General features: G+C 47.2%; 1 protein-coding gene across 1 annotated transcript; it reads left to right on the forward strand.

The window, feature by feature from the left end:
- The first annotated feature begins 1,013 nt into the window (after positions 1-1,013).
- USP20 (ubiquitin specific peptidase 20) lies at positions 1,014-18,392 on the forward strand. The gene is made up of 23 exons (XM_009286919.2): positions 1,014-1,122; positions 1,517-1,570; positions 2,273-2,335; positions 2,480-2,611; positions 3,197-3,293; positions 3,482-3,551; positions 4,140-4,253; positions 5,459-5,537; positions 6,885-7,326; positions 8,255-8,392; positions 9,663-9,775; positions 10,226-10,398; positions 10,887-10,981; positions 11,552-11,585; positions 12,044-12,089; positions 12,363-12,543; positions 13,011-13,137; positions 13,253-13,422; positions 14,054-14,135; positions 14,520-14,628; positions 15,217-15,319; positions 15,587-15,658; positions 16,620-18,392. Exons 1-23 carry the CDS (start codon positions 1,042-1,044, stop codon positions 16,778-16,780), a joined length of 2,736 nt encoding a protein of 911 aa, XP_009285194.1. The 5' UTR covers positions 1,014-1,041; the 3' UTR covers positions 16,781-18,392.
- The last annotated feature ends 6 nt before the right edge of the window (positions 18,393-18,398 follow it).

The following is an 18,398-nucleotide window of genomic DNA, read 5'->3' on the forward strand; positions in this document are numbered from 1 at the left end:
TTTGTGGCTCACATTGTTAAAAATCTATCTATGGAATGGTAAATTCCTCAGAGACTGAAGACTGGTTATCTGTGTTACAGATCATTTAAGTCTAATTCCCTCTTGCCCAGCTTAATTTACAACAGTAATCATATTTTTAATGTTTGATAAAGTAGTATAATAAATAAATGGTAGGTTCAGATCGGGGTAGTGTGAAGCCCCTAGACACCATAGGCTAAATGCTTGTGTCTTGGGCTGCAGCGCCCTTTCACTTTTAATCTAAGTTTCATGCAAACAAGCTAATTAGATTTGTATCTTTTCATGCTGCGTGTTTGTCTTTGGCAAGAGGAAGTCAGTTCAGATCACCGCATTTGTTTTCCCACCCTACCTGCTGAGCTAGCACGTAACACCCAGTTTCTAGGGGGGGAAGCATAGCTTATCAGTCGCATCAGGTTCATGGAGTAGAGAGTATTCATGGTATACAAGACCAGTTAAGTTATGTATGTAAAGTGTGTATGAGTTAATGGGAGGTTTTATTTATTGCTGTAGGGGTCTGCATCATTCAGAGATGCTACGTGATCCAGACAGCCTGGGAGTTTAAGAAGAGGGTGGTCGGTGGGTAACTGCACCGCTGTTTTCATTTTGCGGCTACAGGAAATCCATCCCCGTACCCGAAACCGAGTCGGCAGCTGTGCTGCTGAAGCTGTGCCTGTGTACTGAGCACCTCCCCACATTCTGAACGCACATGGCTCATTGTACAGATTATTAGCTTTATTCATGTGCTTCCTTCTTCTTTCTCGCCGTTGCCTTGCTCGCTTACCTACGATACCACAATGCAGCCACTCAACAACGGGTCAGAACTGTGCTAGCTAATATGACTGACTCCAGATTTAGATTTGTTTTGATCTCTGAACCTTAAAGATAGGTATCGTAATCTCTAATACACAAAAGATGCTAATTTATCTTCTTACAATCTGTGAGAGCAAATCTGACGCGTAGCTGAAAGGAACTATCCTTTCTCGTCCTAGGAAAACAACCCCCTGCAGGTGAGCGTTGGTGAAAATGGGGGATACGAGAGACATCTGTCCTCACCTGGATTCCATAGGAGAGGTGACCAGGGATGATCTGCTGCTCAAATCCAAGGTACAGGGTGTTCTGGTTGTCAGTCCTTTCCCTTTTAGCTATTGTGCATGGGTTTGCATGTTTGCTTTTCAAAGAAAATGCTGCCTATCTCCATAGAGGAGAGGCAGAAACTCTTCTTCCAATGCTGATGTACCCTGCACATGTCCCATAAAGTAAGCCTTTGTCGACCCCAGCTGATCTCTTTCTCACTGTCATTTTATCCTGCTCAAATGCGTCACTTAGCTAAAACGCTGCAAAGTGTATATTTAATTGGAAGTGTGATACTAAGAAATGAAATACTGTGAGCTGCAGGTTGGCGAGGCCTGTCTTAACAGAGAAGTTTCCCACTCTTGAAGGACTAGGTTACTTAAAAACCAAACAAGCAAACAAACCTTCTTTTATCGTGAATATGCAGGGAACTTGCCAGTCTTGTGGAGCTGTGGGACCAAATCTCTGGGCTTGTCTTCAGGTAAAAATGGCTTGCTATTTGTGTGCATGATATGGTGGGACTTCTCTCTAATACCATTTAAAAAAAAAAAAAAAGTATTGTACTGAAAAAAAAAATAACGGGAAGCAAAGAGGGGGTTCACAGTAGAACTATCCACCATTTTTTGATGGATTCCAGCAAAAAGACTCCCTAGATTAAAGGCTAACGCTGTCAGAATATGCCAAGATGTAACAGCTCACTCCTCATAGGTGATTGCCCCCCGGTAGTCCCAATAGGAATGAATAAAATGCCCAGCGCTGACTGTTGGCCGGGTCCTGCCTCTGCTGGCAACTGGGAAGGGAGGCTGCAAGTGTGAGACCCCAGAAGATGTTGCTCAGGGCAGCGAGGCAGAAGGGAATGACAAGGGGCGGGCGGGCAGGGGCAGGTTTTTTATTTACACTGGAATGCCCAGACGTTTTGAGACTGTTCAAATGAGCTGCCCATTGGAGCAATTGCCTTGGAATGGAGCCTTTACGTGGGTGCAAACCTGGTTCCAGGTTTTCTTTCTTAAATCAAACAATGCCAATTTTCCGTCTTATTCTGGGCCCTGAATAAAAAGCAGGTTAAAAAACTGGCAAGATCAGTTCTGAAGTTGCAGCTGCTGGTGGGACTGGAGTTGCAGACTATTTTGTGAAGGGTCTAATTTGGCGTGCCCATTGTACTTTTGCTCTTTTCTCTCACTAGATTGGTTGTCCTTATGTTGGTTGTGGGGAGTCCTTTGCTGACCACAGCACACTTCATGCACAGGTGAGCTTTTCTCTGTTGTCCATCTTAAGACAGAGAGAGTTGGATTTTTCCCATTACCTAATGCTCCTCTACCCTGTTCTGGTAGTCCAGTGTTTCAACTTGAGCCAGCTGTCAAATCAGATTCATTATTTCACCTTTTTTTAGGCCAAAAAGCACAACCTGACGGTGAATCTGACCACTTTCCGTGTCTGGTGTTACGCTTGTGAAAAGGAGGTGTTCCTGGACCAGCGGCTGGCAACGCACACGCAGTCACTGCCAGTAAAGTTCACTGAACCGGTGGGTCTGTGTCACAGCGTGGCGGGGTTGAACGCTTGGCAGGGTTTTTGTTTACCTGTTGCAAAATTAGCCAAGAGGTTTCCGCTATTGTCCAGGCTTTTGTTGTGATAGGAACTCTTTCACTGAAAGTGGCTACCTGTAGCCAGAGGATCAATAGCTTTGCCTTATAGGATCTCCCAGTGAGAAGACTTCCAAATGACTTGAACATCCATTCTGACTTTATTTTTAACCTTTCCTGGCCTCTTCCGTGGGGTGTCTGTTTCTGGGAGGAACCACAACAGCTGTCACATATTCATTTTCAATGCATGGCCCACCAAAATTTTAGCTGTCAGACCAGAAACACATGTACTTGTGACCCTGCTGCATATTCCTGATGCCTCTCTTACCACGTGTACTGGAAGCAGTAATGGTACTATTTCCACTCCCTCCTTGCGTTAGTGAGAAGGGTAGACAGTGCAACTGGTTCTTCTCTCACCAGTGTGCTTTTTTTAAAGGCTGGCTCCATTTATATATAAGATAATATCTCACAACTCATCTTTTAAAGCAGGCCTCTCACTGACGCGTATTTCTCTGTCTTTAATCTAGGATTCTCCATTGCCTGCTCACCCTTTGAAAGCTGTTCCAATTGCAGTGGCTGATGAAGGCGAATCTGAATCAGAGGATGATGATTTGAAACCAAGAGGTAACTGCATCGAGTTGATGAAAGGGCTGTAAGGGTAACTCTGCAATCTGTAGGACCTGCACTGAGAGGTTCCTAGGAGCAGAGTGTGGAGACTGCCTAGAAAGGGCTGAATTCCCTCTCCTTTGGGGAGGAATGTAGAAAGCAGCACTTCTGGAAAGTGTTTCATGCCTCTCTTGTTTGTGCTTTAGGCCTTACTGGAATGAAAAATCTTGGGAACTCCTGCTACATGAATGCAGCACTTCAGGCTCTCTCTAACTGGTAGGCATTAGGGCCTTTCAGTAGAGTCTTTACTAGACTTCACTAAATCTCAACAGTGGCGCCTCTGATCTGAGATCTTCATGAGTCTTGCAAGGAGAAATCAGCCAGGCTAGGTGCAGAAAAATGTAGTGTTTGTTTAGGGCAACGGAAGTTTTACAATAGGAAACTGAGTGAATAGCCAACTTGTGGCTACATGCAAGACTCATGTTTAGATGAGTGCTGGAAGTAAAACTTCATCATTTCTATTGCGACAGAAATGTATTTATCACATGGGAAGGCATGTCGTGTCTCATTATTCTCCCCAGCGATATCATTCTAACAACCCAAATCCTAAAATATTCTCTAGCCATCCTGCTGAGAACTAATTCCAGGATCTCTTCTCTATACCGGGAACAGATTCAGATCAGCCTTTTTCATTTGTTTCATGTTAGGAGTCAAGTCTGCATCTGGAATCACTTCTTCCCTCGATTTAAAAACAGTATCTTAAGCATGCTTTCGAAAAGGCATGCATTTAAGTTTTGATAAACCTTTAAATAGAAGCAGAGGAGAAATTTCTGTGCACTGAATTCTTCTCTTTTTTTCTTGTAGCCCACCTCTCACACAGTTTTTTCTGGAATGTGGTGGACTGGTCCGTACAGATAAGAAACCAGCACTGTGCAAAAGTTACCAGAAGTTGGTGTCTGAGGTTTGGCATAAGAAACGGTGAGTGGTCACTCCTTAATCTAATCTGGACAGGTTTCATAGTTATGTTAGTTCTGAAGTCTGGCATCAGCAAAGAGGAAATTTGATCTTCAGGGATAAGTGCATTGTCTAAGGCAGTCAGTTCAAACCCTACGTAGGTGGGTGTGCGAGGATTCCCTCATATCTAGGAGATCCCATATCCTGCTACTGGTGATAAAATGGGCATATTGATGTCAGTGAAAAGAATACATGCTTAATGTTAAAACTTTAAAAAGGAAGAGATTTTTTTTTTTATATAGCTTCCCTGTTGGCAATGAAGAAAAAAATGATGGAGTAAGGGAATACTCTTGGCCATTTCTGAGTATTTTGCATGGACTGACCAGCGCTTAATTGCACTGCTCTTGATTAGCAGAGGGATTGATGATTTGGATGGAAAAAGCGATACAGAGATTTTTACCGAAGAGAGTGGAAATGCAGGTGACGTTTGGGGAAATGTTTGCTATTGGTTCAAATTCTAGACCAGTTCAAAGGACAGTGTAAAATAATGCAGCTCTGTTTAAGTCTGAAGATGTCTGCTCTGTGCAATCAATTGAAAAAAATCAAACTAGGAATTTAAATGGCATTGCGTGTTTGTTTCATGTTAGTTGTTAACAAGGGATAAGTAAGATACGGAGCAAAAGTGAACTGTGTTTTTCTGGAAGAGAAGGCTGCAGACTTTGAAGCAGTATAATGTCACTTTAATATTGGTTTTGATTTACCTCATTTACTGGGTGGCCAGCCCACCCAGATTTTGAGACAGACATGCTGCTACAAAATCAAACCAAGTAACTAATTGCAAAACCCTGCTCTGGGAAGAATCACTTGAGACAATTCAAGGTGTGGACAGAGCTTTAAGTTAAACGTGCTCTAGGGAAGAGTGTCTCTGGAAGGATAGACTGAAATGACTGCGAGATGTTTCTGTCTCTTAATTTGTATGGTCATCCAGCTAATAGAGAAATACATGGCCAGACTTTGCAGGTGCATAAAATGAGCGAGATGTTTCTGTCTCTTAATTTGTATGTCATCCAGCTAATAGAGAAATACATGGCCAGACTTTGCAGGTGCATAATTATCTTTTGTCCTCCTTTAACTAGTTAACCACACCCTGTTCTATGGCTTATTAGACAAACTGGCTCCAGGCCTGATAAGCAAACTAACTTTTTTTTTTTCCCTCTATATCTAAACAGCCCGAGTTATGTTGTTCCAAGCAGTCTATCCCATGGAATTAAACTCGTCAACCCCATGTTCCGAGGCTACGCACAGCAGGTGGGGCCTCAACAAAAACATGCCATTATTCCAAAGATGGTGGGATTTTTCTTCCTGCAGCGGTGGTGCTTGTGTTCAGAAGGAAGAGCTTGAGCTCAGGGGTCGTGCCCATTTTGTGTCAGTATTAGTGATCTGATAGAGCACTTGGATGGGATTTAGGAGACCTGGGTTCTCTTCCAGGCTCTGCCTCTGGCTTGCTGGTACCAAATCGGTGCATTTTCCTGTGTCAGCTTTCTCACCTCTGAAATTATGATGGTCACCTCCTTTATAAAGGGCTTTGAGATTTATTGATGTATGCTGTTTGAGAGTTAGGTATTATTTATTCATGTCAGAGCTGAGAAACCTGGATAAATCTGTACTAAAAAGTTAAAGATATGAATGTTCTATATTCTTTTTCTGGGGAATTACAGCAAACAAAGTCTTATTTAAAGATAGTATCCTTTTTTTCCTTTGAAGTTTTTATCAGCATCTCTCTTGTGTTTATTCTTTAGAATAAAATGTAAACATCAAACTATGATTAGAAAATTTACAAGAGAAGTGACAGTACATCTGAACTGTCATACTGACAGGAAATCAAAACAGAGGATAAAAACAACGATTAATGAAAGAACTTCTATATTTATCTTTGATGTGAAGTACGTTGGACTGGAAAACTCTCAGCTGTAAAGAGATAAAGTTAAAAGGAAGACAGGGCAGGCTAAAAGCCAAACTTCCGTAAAATAACAGAAACATCGTAATTAACTTTCTAGAGTTGTCAAAATACCAAGTCGCTTTCCAGCAGGTCCTCTGAAGCCAACGTATCAGCTCTTTTACCCTGTATTATGAATGTAGGAGCTTGCAGCTAGACTGTATAGTCCTTGGTTTCTGGTTCCATTCCCTATTTATTAAAGATTTTAATCTGCCCTCTCTAAGAGAGGGATTGCCATGAGCAGAAATCAGTGTTCATGAAATTTGTTTTGTGGGTAAGAGTCTATTCTCTACGGCCTGCTGTCTTCATTAGTTTTCTCCTTGTCTCTCGCCTCTTACCAGTGGTAAACTCCTGATGAATAAGCTCATGGTTTGCATGCTATGGCTGCTCTCTGGCTTTTCAGTGTCTTTCAGCTGAAGATGTTCAGGTAAAAATTGGGCCTTTTATCATTTAGGAGTTAAAAACATTTACGTAGCAGACAGGCTTCTTGGTGCATCGCCATGGTACTCTCTCTGCTTTAGTAGGGTCTCCTGGTGTTGCAGAGGTGGCTAACCTTTGTGGGCAGCACTGAAAGAGGCTGTGAATGGAGCCATCTTTTGCCCCTCTCATTTGCCCCATTTCTGGGTGGATACTAAAATGGAATTACTCCTGGTTTTCAGGACACTCAGGAGTTCCTGCGGTGCCTGATGGATCAGCTTCACGAAGAACTGAAGGAACCAGTTGTTGCAGAGACGAGGGATTTGGATAACAGTGACCAGGATGACAAGCGAGAGGGTGACCGAAGTCCTTCGGAGGACGAGTTCCTCTCCTGTGACTCAAGCAGTGACAGGGGTGAAGGAGATGGTCAAAGTCGGACCACAGGGGGCATGGGCAGCAGCTCCCTGGCAGAGACAGAGTTGTTGATCCAGGATGAAGCAGGGAGAGGGATCTCCGAGAAAGAGAGGATGAAGGACAGAAAGTTCTCCTGTGGCCATCGACGCAGCAACTCGGAGCAGGTAGATGAGGATGCAGATGTTGATACTACTATGATGCCAGTTGATGGTAGAGCCTCACCTGAGATGCTGCCAGCTCCCCGTCCTGCCAGCCCATGTAGGACACCAGGTATACACCTCTTCCAGTCGTGTTATTTGTGAGAAGACGTTATGATCCTACACAGGGACAGCGTTGTAGTACAGTGGCAAACGACACATAATGTGACTGTTCCTTCTATAGGTGTCAAGAGATTTTGCATCCAAGATTTTCCTCAGTGTCCCTGGCAGTAGTTCTGCCTTTGTGCACAATGGCTTCTGTAAGAAAATGTAATACGTGAGCCAGAGAGGTGCTTAGCCAGGCTAAAGTTCTATGGAGCTGAGTAAAGACCACGTCCTGAAGGCGGTGATAGCTGCCTCTGCCAAACCTGCAAACACTGTGTTTATGCCTTTTCCTAATTTAAGAAAAAGGTTTTGTCTGCGTACATTGCTTTATCTGATAGGCTGGCCTGGGGAAATATTAGCTGTGGAAAAGGCGTGGAAGAAGGTATTGTTAATGTTGGACTGTGGGCTTTGTGGAGAGAAAAGGGAAAGGCACAGTTTGTGCATTTCTGTGTCTTAGGGAAAAGAAAAGAGCAGCAGTTAAGACGTAGGTGTGGAGTCACCTCAAACTGAACATACCCGATCTTTCAACACTTCTTTATGTAGGAATCTTACTCTGCCAACTGGCACTGAAGACAGCGATGCTGTTTATGTGGATTAGGGATACAGGAGCAAGCTGTAAAACCTAATTAGTCATAAGTGTGAAAAAATGGTGGGGTTTTTTTTACATGTAATTATTAGCTGTTCAGTATAGCTCTGTATGCACTCTTATCCATGCACTGAGGGAGCTGTATCTGCCAACCTGTGCAAGCAGGACAGTTAACAGGCACTGCACTGTGCGTATTGGGAAAGATTCTGTGCCGGAACGCAGAGCTGGGCTGACGCTGACTGCAATAGGGTTGCCTTTCATAACTGGGGTTTTCACCAGTGCTCTTCTCCCTCCCTATTTTCCCAAACAGAACCTGACAACGATGCCTACGTGCGCTGCTCCTCACGCCCCTGCAGTCCAGTCCATCATGAAATGCACTCCAAGCTCTCTAGCAGTCCTCCTCGCTCCAGTCCTGCCAGGCTCGGACCTTCCTACGTGCTCAAGAAAGGTAGTGCAAAGAGTGTATGCTGGGAGGCAAAGGGCATGTAGAGGAGGAGGAGTTCATTTACAGAAGAGAGAAGTAATCCATCATGATTCTTGATTAACAGTTGTAAGAAGTGCTGATTCCCCTGGATATCAGTGCTTTCTAAAATAGTACTAGGCAAAGACTACAGTAAACCTGCAGGTAAAGTCAAGCTCTGGGCACAACAGATGTTCTAGTATGCTCTTATATTGGAGCCTGAAATGATTTCCACGTCTGCATCTGCATGCTGTGTTTGTTATCAGTAAAATGGCTATGAAGTCCCAGGCACAAGCTCTGTCCCTTTAGGGGAGTGTGGAGATGTATAAACATTTGTCTGCCAGACTTGAATTTCATAGCATGTGGGCCAAAGAACTCTAAGATGATGTTACTGAGAGCTTCCTGCCTCTTGGACATTTTGGGCTCACAATAATAGAATTAAGGCTGCAGATGTCAAGCCAGTGCTGGGAGCATTGTTAGGCTTCAGCATGGAGCTTGGCTTCTGTTGTTATCAAACTGGTCTCTTCATCCCAAGCAAATTGCAAATCAAAATCCCTCAGCGTTGCATAGTCTGCAAACACAATGGCATGTGCTTATACCACTGTCCCTACAGCTGTTTAATAATGGCATTCTTTCCTCAATTGTGTCCCAGCCCCTTGGCTGAGGTCAGCACAGCCACAGATGTTCTGGCCGAATAAAAACCACTCTGTCTCCCTGCACGTGTGCGTGGGGAAGAGGGTTTGTTATTAAATGAAACTGTGTGTTTGGGCAGTCCCTGCTGTGGAGAGTCCTCTCCAGTGCAAGACACCTGGGGAACACATGGTAAATGTCAGAGGGGAAAAAAAAAAAGGACAAAGTACGCAGGCAGGTGAGGGGGGAGAGGAAGTGAAGTGTAAAGCTTAGAGCAAAATGTTGCAAAGACCTCAGAAAAGCAGGGACTCTCTGTGGCAGGGCCAGGCTTCTAAACGTGTAGTAAGAGGATGGAAACAGGATTTCCAGTAAGGCAGTTTCTGCCTGGTGAGAGCTGGCACGTTTGTGTTGGTTCAGTTGGCTACCTCCCCCTTTTCTTGTACCACACGAAGCAGCAGTGTTCTTCATGTCAGTTTACAACGGGCTCCACTGTCTCATTGGCATGCAAGTGGCATCTGAACATGCAGGACAGCGCTCGTCCTGTGTTCTTGTGCGGCTGCATGACTCTACTAAGACAGGAGACTGGGAAGGAGTTGCTACTGATGGGGCTTCCTTGTCTGTCTTTCAGCCCAGATGCAGGCTTCTGGGAAGAAGAAGAAAGAACTTCGTTATCGCAGCGTGATTTCTGACATCTTTGATGGCTCCATTCTCAGCCTGGTGCAGTGCCTCACCTGCGACAGAGTGAGTTGTCTGGTGGCTGTCAGTCAAAGAGCACTGTCTTCTAGCTTGTAGATCTCTTCTTAGGAAACGGTGCTCCTATTTCCAAACACTGTGGGATGCAGTAGGCCTGCTAAAATGATGATAGGTGGATGGTGGGGGAGGTGTGAGAAACCTGCCATGCCAAGAAGTCGTATTTCACTGTAGGGCTCTGTTTGCTTATCCGCGTTACTGAGTTGGCCTAGCAATATCATATTCACATTAGAAAACTGATTCCCGTGCTACAAAAACCATGACAAAAGTCATCCTGCTGACAGCAGTGAAGAATAATTAGCCAGAGCAAGTTGCTGTTACTGCCAGCTCAGGTTTCTAGCCTAGACAAAATCCAAGCAGTGATAAAAGGGGATGAAGGTCAGGTCCCAGCTGTATTACACGGACAGGAAACTCAGACCTCTTCGTCTTGGATATTTCCAGGTTTCTACGACAGTGGAGACATTCCAGGACCTGTCACTCCCAATCCCAGGGAAGGAGGACTTGGCCAAGCTGCACTCTGCCATCTACCAAAACGTGCCAGCTAAGACAGGGGCATGTGGGGACAACTATGCCTCACAAGGCTGGATTGCTTTCATCATGGAGTATATCCGGAGGTGTGTTGCCTGTGCAGGACCTCTTTTTTCTGGGGTTTGCCCTGCAGTGCTGGAAGGCAGCTATCCCTAACCAGTGGTGTTTACAGCAGAATGTCAATTGTAACCATTCCTTGGATGACAGTGTGTGGTACCTCACAGGTCTTTGAGCCTTTTCATGTAAACCAGTTGCTACTGTTCCTCCAGTTCTGTCATACACCTTGAGATCTCTTGTGCAGCTGATAATCCCTCACTTACTTCTGCCTTTGGCTCAGTCTTGCCCTCCAGAGCAAATTAATTCCTGGTGTAGTTTTCCAAGTCATTTCCAGTTTGAGCAATCACAGTAGGAACATCAGCTGAGAGAAATCGTGCTTTTCCTGCTCCTCTGGGATGTGTGATGAGCTTAGGACCTACAGCTAGAAGGAAACCCCTCATCCATTTAGGGTTTTGTACGCCAAAGCGCCCAGCTATTTTATGTATAACTCTTTCTCCTAATCCCCTCTCTTCTGCAGATTTGTGGTGTCCTGTATCCCTAGCTGGTTTTGGGGTCCTGTTGTGACGCTGGAGGATTGCCTTGCTGCCTTTTTTGCAGCAGATGAGTTGAAGGGTGAGTTTTCTTCAGTGGGGTCTGACAGCACAAAACAAGGCAAACCGCATGGAGGAGTATTTCACGTGCATTTTGGAGGCGGATTAAATCTCCTGGAAATCCTGCCTTGGTATTTCACTTAGAGACTGGCAGTACCAAAAGTTGGCAGTCAGCACCTCTGAGCAGAAGCGAGTTTTCCCACCTGCTCAGGGGTGCTGCTTTTTCATTCTGAATCCGGGTGAGAGCGTCTTCAGCAAGGAGCAGACGTGGCTGTTGGTTGGTTGTGGGTGCTGTGGCCCCTTAGCCGCCTTAGTTTCTTCGCTTTCTCCATCCGCTCCATGAGCTCTAGAGGACTTAAACAATTTGCTGTATTCACTTGTGTCGGTGGGCAATTGTATACTTTTCTGCTAGTTGCCTGCATTCTCTTTTTGCCTACGCTTATTGAGAGAAGTGCTGGTTTTGATCTCTTCTCACTCTGGCTTCCCCAAGAGGTCACTTAACTTGGTTTCTCTGCGCTGGATGGAAATGTAGCCATATCAGCGTTGTGTGCTCTGAGTAACCACATAATGGCTTTCTTCTCTTCGTCTACAGGGGACAACATGTACAGCTGTGAACGGTGTAAAAAGTAAGTTTGCATTATCTGTATTGTCTTGTATTTCTGGAACTTTTATTGCTCTGTACTGCTGTCAAACGTTTTGCTGTGTGCCCTCTGCCTGGACATTTCTGAGTGGCACGTAAAATCTGCCTTTCCTTAAATTAGAGTTCTGGTCTTGAGAGGTCACTGATAGCAGATAGGAAAAGTGCTGGCTTTGTGGGGAAAAGAAAAGAAGAAGGATATGAACAGGGTTGTGGTTTGGCAGTAATCGAGCTATTGTATTAGAAAGAAGAGGCACGACAAACTGCTCATGCCATGCTTCGTTTGGGAAGGATGCTGCAAAGAGCCTGAATTTGTTGCTGCTGGAATTCAGGATTTGTCTTGGATTTCAAAGCGAGCAAGACCCAGCCAGAGCAAGACCCAGTCTTGCCTTTTGGCATCCCTTTGCTTTAGAGATTTCTCACAGCTAGTTTCTTTTTCTCCCTCAGACTGCGGAATGGAGTAAAGTACTGCAAAGTCCTCCGGCTACCAGAGGTCAGTAAAAGCACCTTGTTTCCTAGTTTTCTTTCAGCAGCCACTGAGGAGGTGAGGAGGCTAGAGGTAGAACAGAAATAGCAGTTTGTTTTGGTGGCAAAGTCCTGTGTCTAGACCAGAAGAGAATTCCCCATTCTAAGCTGATGAGCCAGCGGGATTTATGGCTAACAGGCAAAGAACTCTTCCAAAGATCAGATGCACAGAGATGTGCTGTCGGATCAGAATACCCACGGCAAAACTGCACTTTGGTGTTCTCTGTCTTTGGTCTTTTAGATTCTTTGCATCCACTTGAAACGGTTCCGGCATGAGGTGATGTATTCCTTCAAGATCAACAGTCATGTCTCCTTCCCCTTGGAAGGGCTGGATCTGCGACCTTTCCTGGCCAAGGAGTGTGTCTCCCAGATCACCACCTACGATCTCCTGTCGGTCATCTGTCACCATGGCACAGCAGGCAGTAAGTCCTTCTTCTGTGAGTACAGGCAGAGGTGAACAGGAACGAGATGAGCATGAGCAAAGCAGAAGTGTTCCAGGACTACCCAACACCTCTTCTGGGGTGAAGTGCAGTGCAAGACCTGCCCCCTCCGTTCCCAGGCTTGCTCAGCCTCTGCCCTTTGAAAAGTGAACCGAGCAGCTTCTGACAGATCCCCTGCAGCTATTTCAGCCTCACCACTGGGTTGGCTCAAACCCTTTCCCGATGTTCAGTCTCACCGAGAGGCCCTTTCCAAGGCAGGCAAATCAGGGTGACAGCGCCAGGCTGCCCTGCTCCTGCAAAGCTTGCCTGAACAGGAATTATGCCTTTTTTTTTGTCTCTCTCTCCATTCTCTGCCAGCAGCTAATCCTGTTTGTGCTGCTGACGTTATCCCGGGCCTGACTTCTGTCTGCACTCCGAATCCCAACAGTGTCCTGTTTTCTCTGTTACAGGTGGGCACTACATAGCCTACTGCCAGAACGTGATCAATGGCCAGTGGTACGAGTTTGATGATCAGTATGTCACTGAAGTCCATGAGACCGTGGTACAGAACGCAGAAGCCTATGTCTTGTTCTACAGGTGAGCAGTGCCCTGGATGCAGCAGTCCCTTGCTGGTTGCAGAATACCTAGAAACGTGTTTTGAAAACTTAAGTTTTCAGGAATCGTTTATTTTCTCGTCCTTTCCCTGCTTAAGGAAAAGCAGTGAAGAGGCTGTGCGAGAGCGTCAGAAAGTCGTGTCCCTTGCCAGCATGAAGGAGCACAGTTTACTGCAGTTCTACATCTCTCGAGAGTGGCTCAATAAATTCAACACCTTTGCTGAGCCTGGTCCCATCACCAATCACACCTTTCTGTGCTCTCATGGAGGTAAGGCAGTGCTGCTGGACCTGGGAATAGCAACTCTCAGCTATACCTTTATGCTTCAGCAACAAAGCTCCAGCCGTAGTCCCGATACAGTGTACGCCGCAGTAGGATCTGCTTCTTTGGCAGAAACTCCAGCCCGCTCAGGGAGAGATGAGACAATTACCCCATTGTCCTGCTGATCAGAGGCCCGGAGGGATGTGTAGTGCTGGGAAACAACAGTTTTCAGTTCTCCGTTTGTTTTTAAAAACAAACCTGTAGAAAGCAGATAAGGCAGCATTTATCTGTGTTGCCCTACCAGCAAGGTTGGCCTTCAGTGTTTGTTAGGAGAATGGAGCACGCGCTACTGAAGAGAGCTGATACCACCTTTTACTGTTCTGCTTCTTCATCTGTCATGCTGGGGAGCCCTCGTGTTTATAAATCACCAGTTGGAAATGAAGCACTTGATTAGAAATTGAGGCCATGAATTGAGAAACCTCCACAATTAATGAACTCTTGACTGTCTTCCATTAGCAGAGGAAGCAGATGGTGGAGTCGGGGAGTTTTCAGCAAGGAAGATCTGCCTTTTTTTATTTGTGTCTTTACCCAGCAATAATGAGCTCCCTGGTTAACTCTCCCTCTTGCCTTTCCTCCGCAGGGATCCCTCCTAATAAGTACCACTACATTGATGACCTGGTTGTGATTCTGCCCCAGAACGTGTGGGAATATCTCTACAACAGGTGAATATGGCCACTTCAATCTTCCTCCCAATGAGTTTTGGGTTTGGTTTTTTCCACACCTTGGGCAGTGACCAAGACATAATCCCTTCCCAGGGCACCTTAAAGGCATGCAGTACTTGGCGGGGACTGGCAAAGACTTGTATCTGGTAGAGCCTCCTCATCTCAACTGAAACGAGCTGTATCAATGCATCGTCGCAGAGCAATGTTGTGACCCTCCCTGTGTTGAGTAAAGGCAGTACTCTCCATTCAGAAAACAGCTGCAGTTGCACCTCCTTCACCAGTGTCTGGAGTAGTATAAAAATCCATCTCTGCAGGATTCAGGGCTGGGAAGCACTTCTGTTCTCCTGCAGTCCTCCATTCCCCTCCCTCTCTTCCTGTGCTCAGGTTCGGGGGCGGCCCTGCTGTGAACCATCTGTACGTGTGCTCCATTTGCCAAGTGGAGATTGAAGCACTTGCCAAACGCAGGAGAATTGAAATCGACACCTTCATCAAGGTTCGTATGGGAAGCATCTGGAAGCAATGGCCAAGGGCAGAGGTGGGAAATGGAGACCTGTCACAGACAGTTAGTGGAAAGCTCTTGCCCCCGTTTTCCAGAACGTGATCTACAGCATGGCCAGGAGATTGATCTTGGGGTTCCCCAGTGCTAACAGCAGGGGAAACGGCAGCTGGAACACGATAACGCTGCGCGTGGCTGCATGCAGACACAAAGTTTGAAACCATCCTAGTCTCTTGCCTGCTCTAGCGAGCAGGAACAGGTTGTGAGGAAGGCGGTGGAATTACGTGGGGTTCTGAAGAACGGCAAGGCTGCCTTACAGTTAACGGAAGGGGCTCCCCCAGATCTCAGGAGTGACTAAATCCTTCCTGCATGTCTCTGTTCTCTGCTCTCCCAGCTGAACAAGGCTTTCCAGGCAGAGGAGCTCTTGCCTGTAGCGAGCAGGAACAGGTTGTGAGGAAGGCGGTGGAATTACGTGGGGTTCTTCTGAAGAACGGCAAGGCTGCCTTACAGTTAACGGAAGGGGCTCCCCCAGATCTCAGGAGTGACTAAATCCTTCCTGCATGTCTCTGTTCTCTGCTCTCCCAGCTGAACAAGGCTTTCCAGGCAGAGGAGTCTCCGAGCGTCATCTACTGTATCAGCATGCAGTGGTTCCGTGAGTGGGAAGCCTTTGTCAAGGGGAAGGATAACGGTAAGAAGCCAGAGACCTCTAGAGCCTGTTGGGGGTGAGAGGTAGAATGGAAACAAGTCTATTTGCTAGGTGCACCTCCTCAGTGAGCACCGCACCCGACTGGTATGACTTGAGGCTGAACGGAGTTCAGACACCAGCCAGACTGCCTGCAGGTCCCCAAGGGCAGGGCAGAAACAACAAGAGAACTAACTAACTCAGGAAATAAGCTGAATCTGGTGGCAACGTGGAAAGCAGATGGTTTTTGACATGTCTGTTCTACTCTTACAGAGCCTCCCGGACCAATTGACAACAGCAAGATTGCACTCACAAAAGCAGGTGGCCACGTGCAAGTTAAGCAGGGTAAGGCTTGTGCTTGCTGTCTTGTAGTGTTCCTAGAAGGTGAAGGAGAACGTCCCACGGGATCTAGCTGTCCATAGTGAGGCGGTCACAGAGCAAGATGGTGTTGCAGAGGATGACAGTTCTCTGCACATCCCTGTGCTGACTGCCCTGAGTGAGCCATCGCAGTTCTCCATTGGCAGCTCCTGCATGACCAGCTTGCTGATGTGACTTGCTATAGTACAGCCTGCAGCCCCCCATCTCCTGCTGTTGCTGTTCCCCAGGCCCCTTCCACCACTCGCCTTTGCCCAGCGTTGTAGCTTTGATCTTGTCTTGCTCCTGACTTGTCTTTTACTCAGCATCTGCTGTGGTCCGGCTTGTGAAATAACATTGCTTGTGGTGTCCTTGCTGGGTTCTCCTGCCGAGCAGATAAAGATTGCATTTGTATCTTGGTTATCTCTCAAAGCAACCCTTTCTGCTTCCCTCCTCTGTAACCTTTATGGCAAAGTTCTCTGCTTTCCCTGCCTTGTGCTTTGACCACCTGAAGTTGTCCCTCCTAGGACAGCTTGGAGGAGTATTTTCAGTCTCTCCCAGGCAGTGCAACCCCAGCTGCCTGGGATCGGTGTGTCTGAGCGCGTGTTTGTAGGCCCCCTGGGCTCTCGGGGCTCATTCACTGCCGTGCAGGAGAGGGGGTCAGGCAGGCCCTGGTATCATGGGCTGTTGCTGCTCAGTTCCTCTCAGGGAAAGGAAGACGTGACCCCACGGCGGTCGGCTACGCTGCCGTGGAGCCCTGGTGGCTTCCAGCAGCGGGTGGCACTGCGGGGGGCTGGTGGGGACCGCGCTTTTCCGGGGGGTGGGCCTGTGCAGGGGGAGGTGGTTGGAGCGGACATCCTCGTGTTGTGGTGCACCAACCTTTCCCTCCAACGGCTGCGCAGACCAAGGGCCTACTGCCTGCACGTCCAGTTGCTGCTGTTGTCCCTTTCAGGTGCTGACTATGGGCAGATTTCGGAGGAGACATGGATTTATTTAAGCACGCTGTACGGAGGGGGCCCAGAGATTGCTATCAGACAGAACGTGGCCCAGGTCCAAGAACTGGAAAACCTACATGGGGAGCAGAAGATTGAAGCAGAGACGCGGGCTGTGTGATCTGTGCGGGACGGGGCAGGGAAGGTATGGCACAGATACGTCCATGTGGGGCTGGAAGGCTGGGGAATCCTGAGGAGTCAAACCTCTTCCGCTGTCGGGTCCTCGAAGGTGGGTGCAGCTCCCACCACCACTTCTGGGGAAGGCAGGCTTCCTCCGCCGTCCTTTCATGTGGCTTTGAATATAGGGGCGGTGCTGGGCAAGACTGGGAGAAAAATCAGCTTCTCTGTAATTCATCTCTGGATAAAGCTGTGGTACGAGACTGCAGCCAAACTTCACTAGGATACGTTTTGACCCGAGCCCTCTCCCTTTTGTTTGCTTTACAAGAAACCAGCACTCCCAGCTTGCCCCCAGTGAACTGAGTCTCTGCTCCTTTGCAGGTTCTGCTTTTGGCACTTTTCTTTTTAACTCTAATGTATAAAGATAATGAAATACTATTTCCAGCGGGCAGTGTTGCAACGAGGGAAACCTGTTATTTGAAGCTGACTAAAGCCACAAGGTCTCCCGGTAGTTTTGTGCTGGTGGTGCACAGCTGTCACAACTTCCTAGTTCCGCTCTTTACCTAATTCTTGCAAATTCAGTTGCAATCAACTAAGAAATTTTGAGAGAGGCCGTTTCTTTCTCCCCTAGCCCCTAAAGCCACACCTTCATGGTCCTGCAGGATAATTTTTTTTTTTTTTTCCTTCTTCTATCTGATTTCATGTGTTCAGCACGTTTTCAGAGAACAAAGCTGGAAGATGAGTCCTCCTTCCCAACGGCTTCCCACTGTCCTCTTTCCGCTAAAGCTCCTGGCAGCTTTGTAGCTATGGGATGCAGCCTTCCGGGTGTTTAGCTCACAGGGGTGGTACACGAGCAGCTCAAAGTCAGAGCTGTTCACGGGCGGGCTTTGTTGGAGCGGGACACGGGACAGCTCTGAGGCAGACTTTGGGCCTCTTGGTTCGTAACGCCATTCTCGGACTGACCCTGCTGTAAGCCTCGATCTGTCCCCACGTCTGTCACGAGAAGCGAGGGGTGCGTGAAGGATGAGGAGGAGCCCATTTGTTCCCACAGAGCCTGTTCAGATGGGTCACCCTTGGACAGGGCGGTAATTCAGTGCTGGGGAAGGGGCCTGGCTGAGCAGGGCCCAGGCCGCTGAAGCAGCTTTTTAGGAATGAGCTGCTTTCTGCAAACAAGCCCCCACCCGCGTGCTGAGGTCATTCCAGCTTCTCAACACAGATGTCATTTGTGTACACAGTGGCTCATTTAATGAACAGAAATAACTTGCTCCCCAGTCTACTGCCGCTAACGCAGCCGTGCAGCATCGGATAGCAGGCAGCGGAGAGGGGAATGAAGATACAAAAGGCTAAACACTACTTTTCGCAGCAGGGCTATTCTTAAAGTTCTTCATTCACCTCGTAAGCCAGCAAGGCGATAGTGAAATCTTGTGCGGCTTTGCAAGCGTCTCGCTGCAGTTTAAAGGAAGCAGAGCGAGGCAGAGGTGGCCGCTCACGGGCTGAGGAACCAAACTGTGCGTTCGTGGTGCTGGAACCTGAGTGATTCCACAGCATCAAGTCTGGCTTTGGTGGTACCAGGCTCAGCACGGGGCTGGGACCTCCTGAGCTCCTCATGTAAAAGAGAGAGG

Source organism: Aptenodytes forsteri, unplaced genomic scaffold (genome assembly GCF_000699145.1).
Source record: "Aptenodytes forsteri isolate BGI_AS27 unplaced genomic scaffold, ASM69914v1 Scaffold136, whole genome shotgun sequence".
Lineage (NCBI taxonomy): Eukaryota > Metazoa > Chordata > Aves > Sphenisciformes > Spheniscidae > Aptenodytes > Aptenodytes forsteri.

What these genes read in the sequence shown, in the direction of transcription:
- USP20 (XM_009286919.2), top strand. Translation starts at nt 1,042, where the DNA reads ATGGGGGATACGAGAGACATCTGTCCTCACCTGGATTCCATAGGAGAG. An exon ending in ATCTGCTGCTCAAATCCAAG is followed by an intron (nt 1,123 to 1,516) that starts GTACAGGGTGTT and finishes GTGAATATGCAG; the next exon opens with GGAACTTGCCAGTCTTGTGG. An exon ending in AAATCGACACCTTCATCAAG is followed by an intron (nt 14,629 to 15,216) that starts GTTCGTATGGGA and finishes CTGCTCTCCCAG; the next exon opens with CTGAACAAGGCTTTCCAGGC.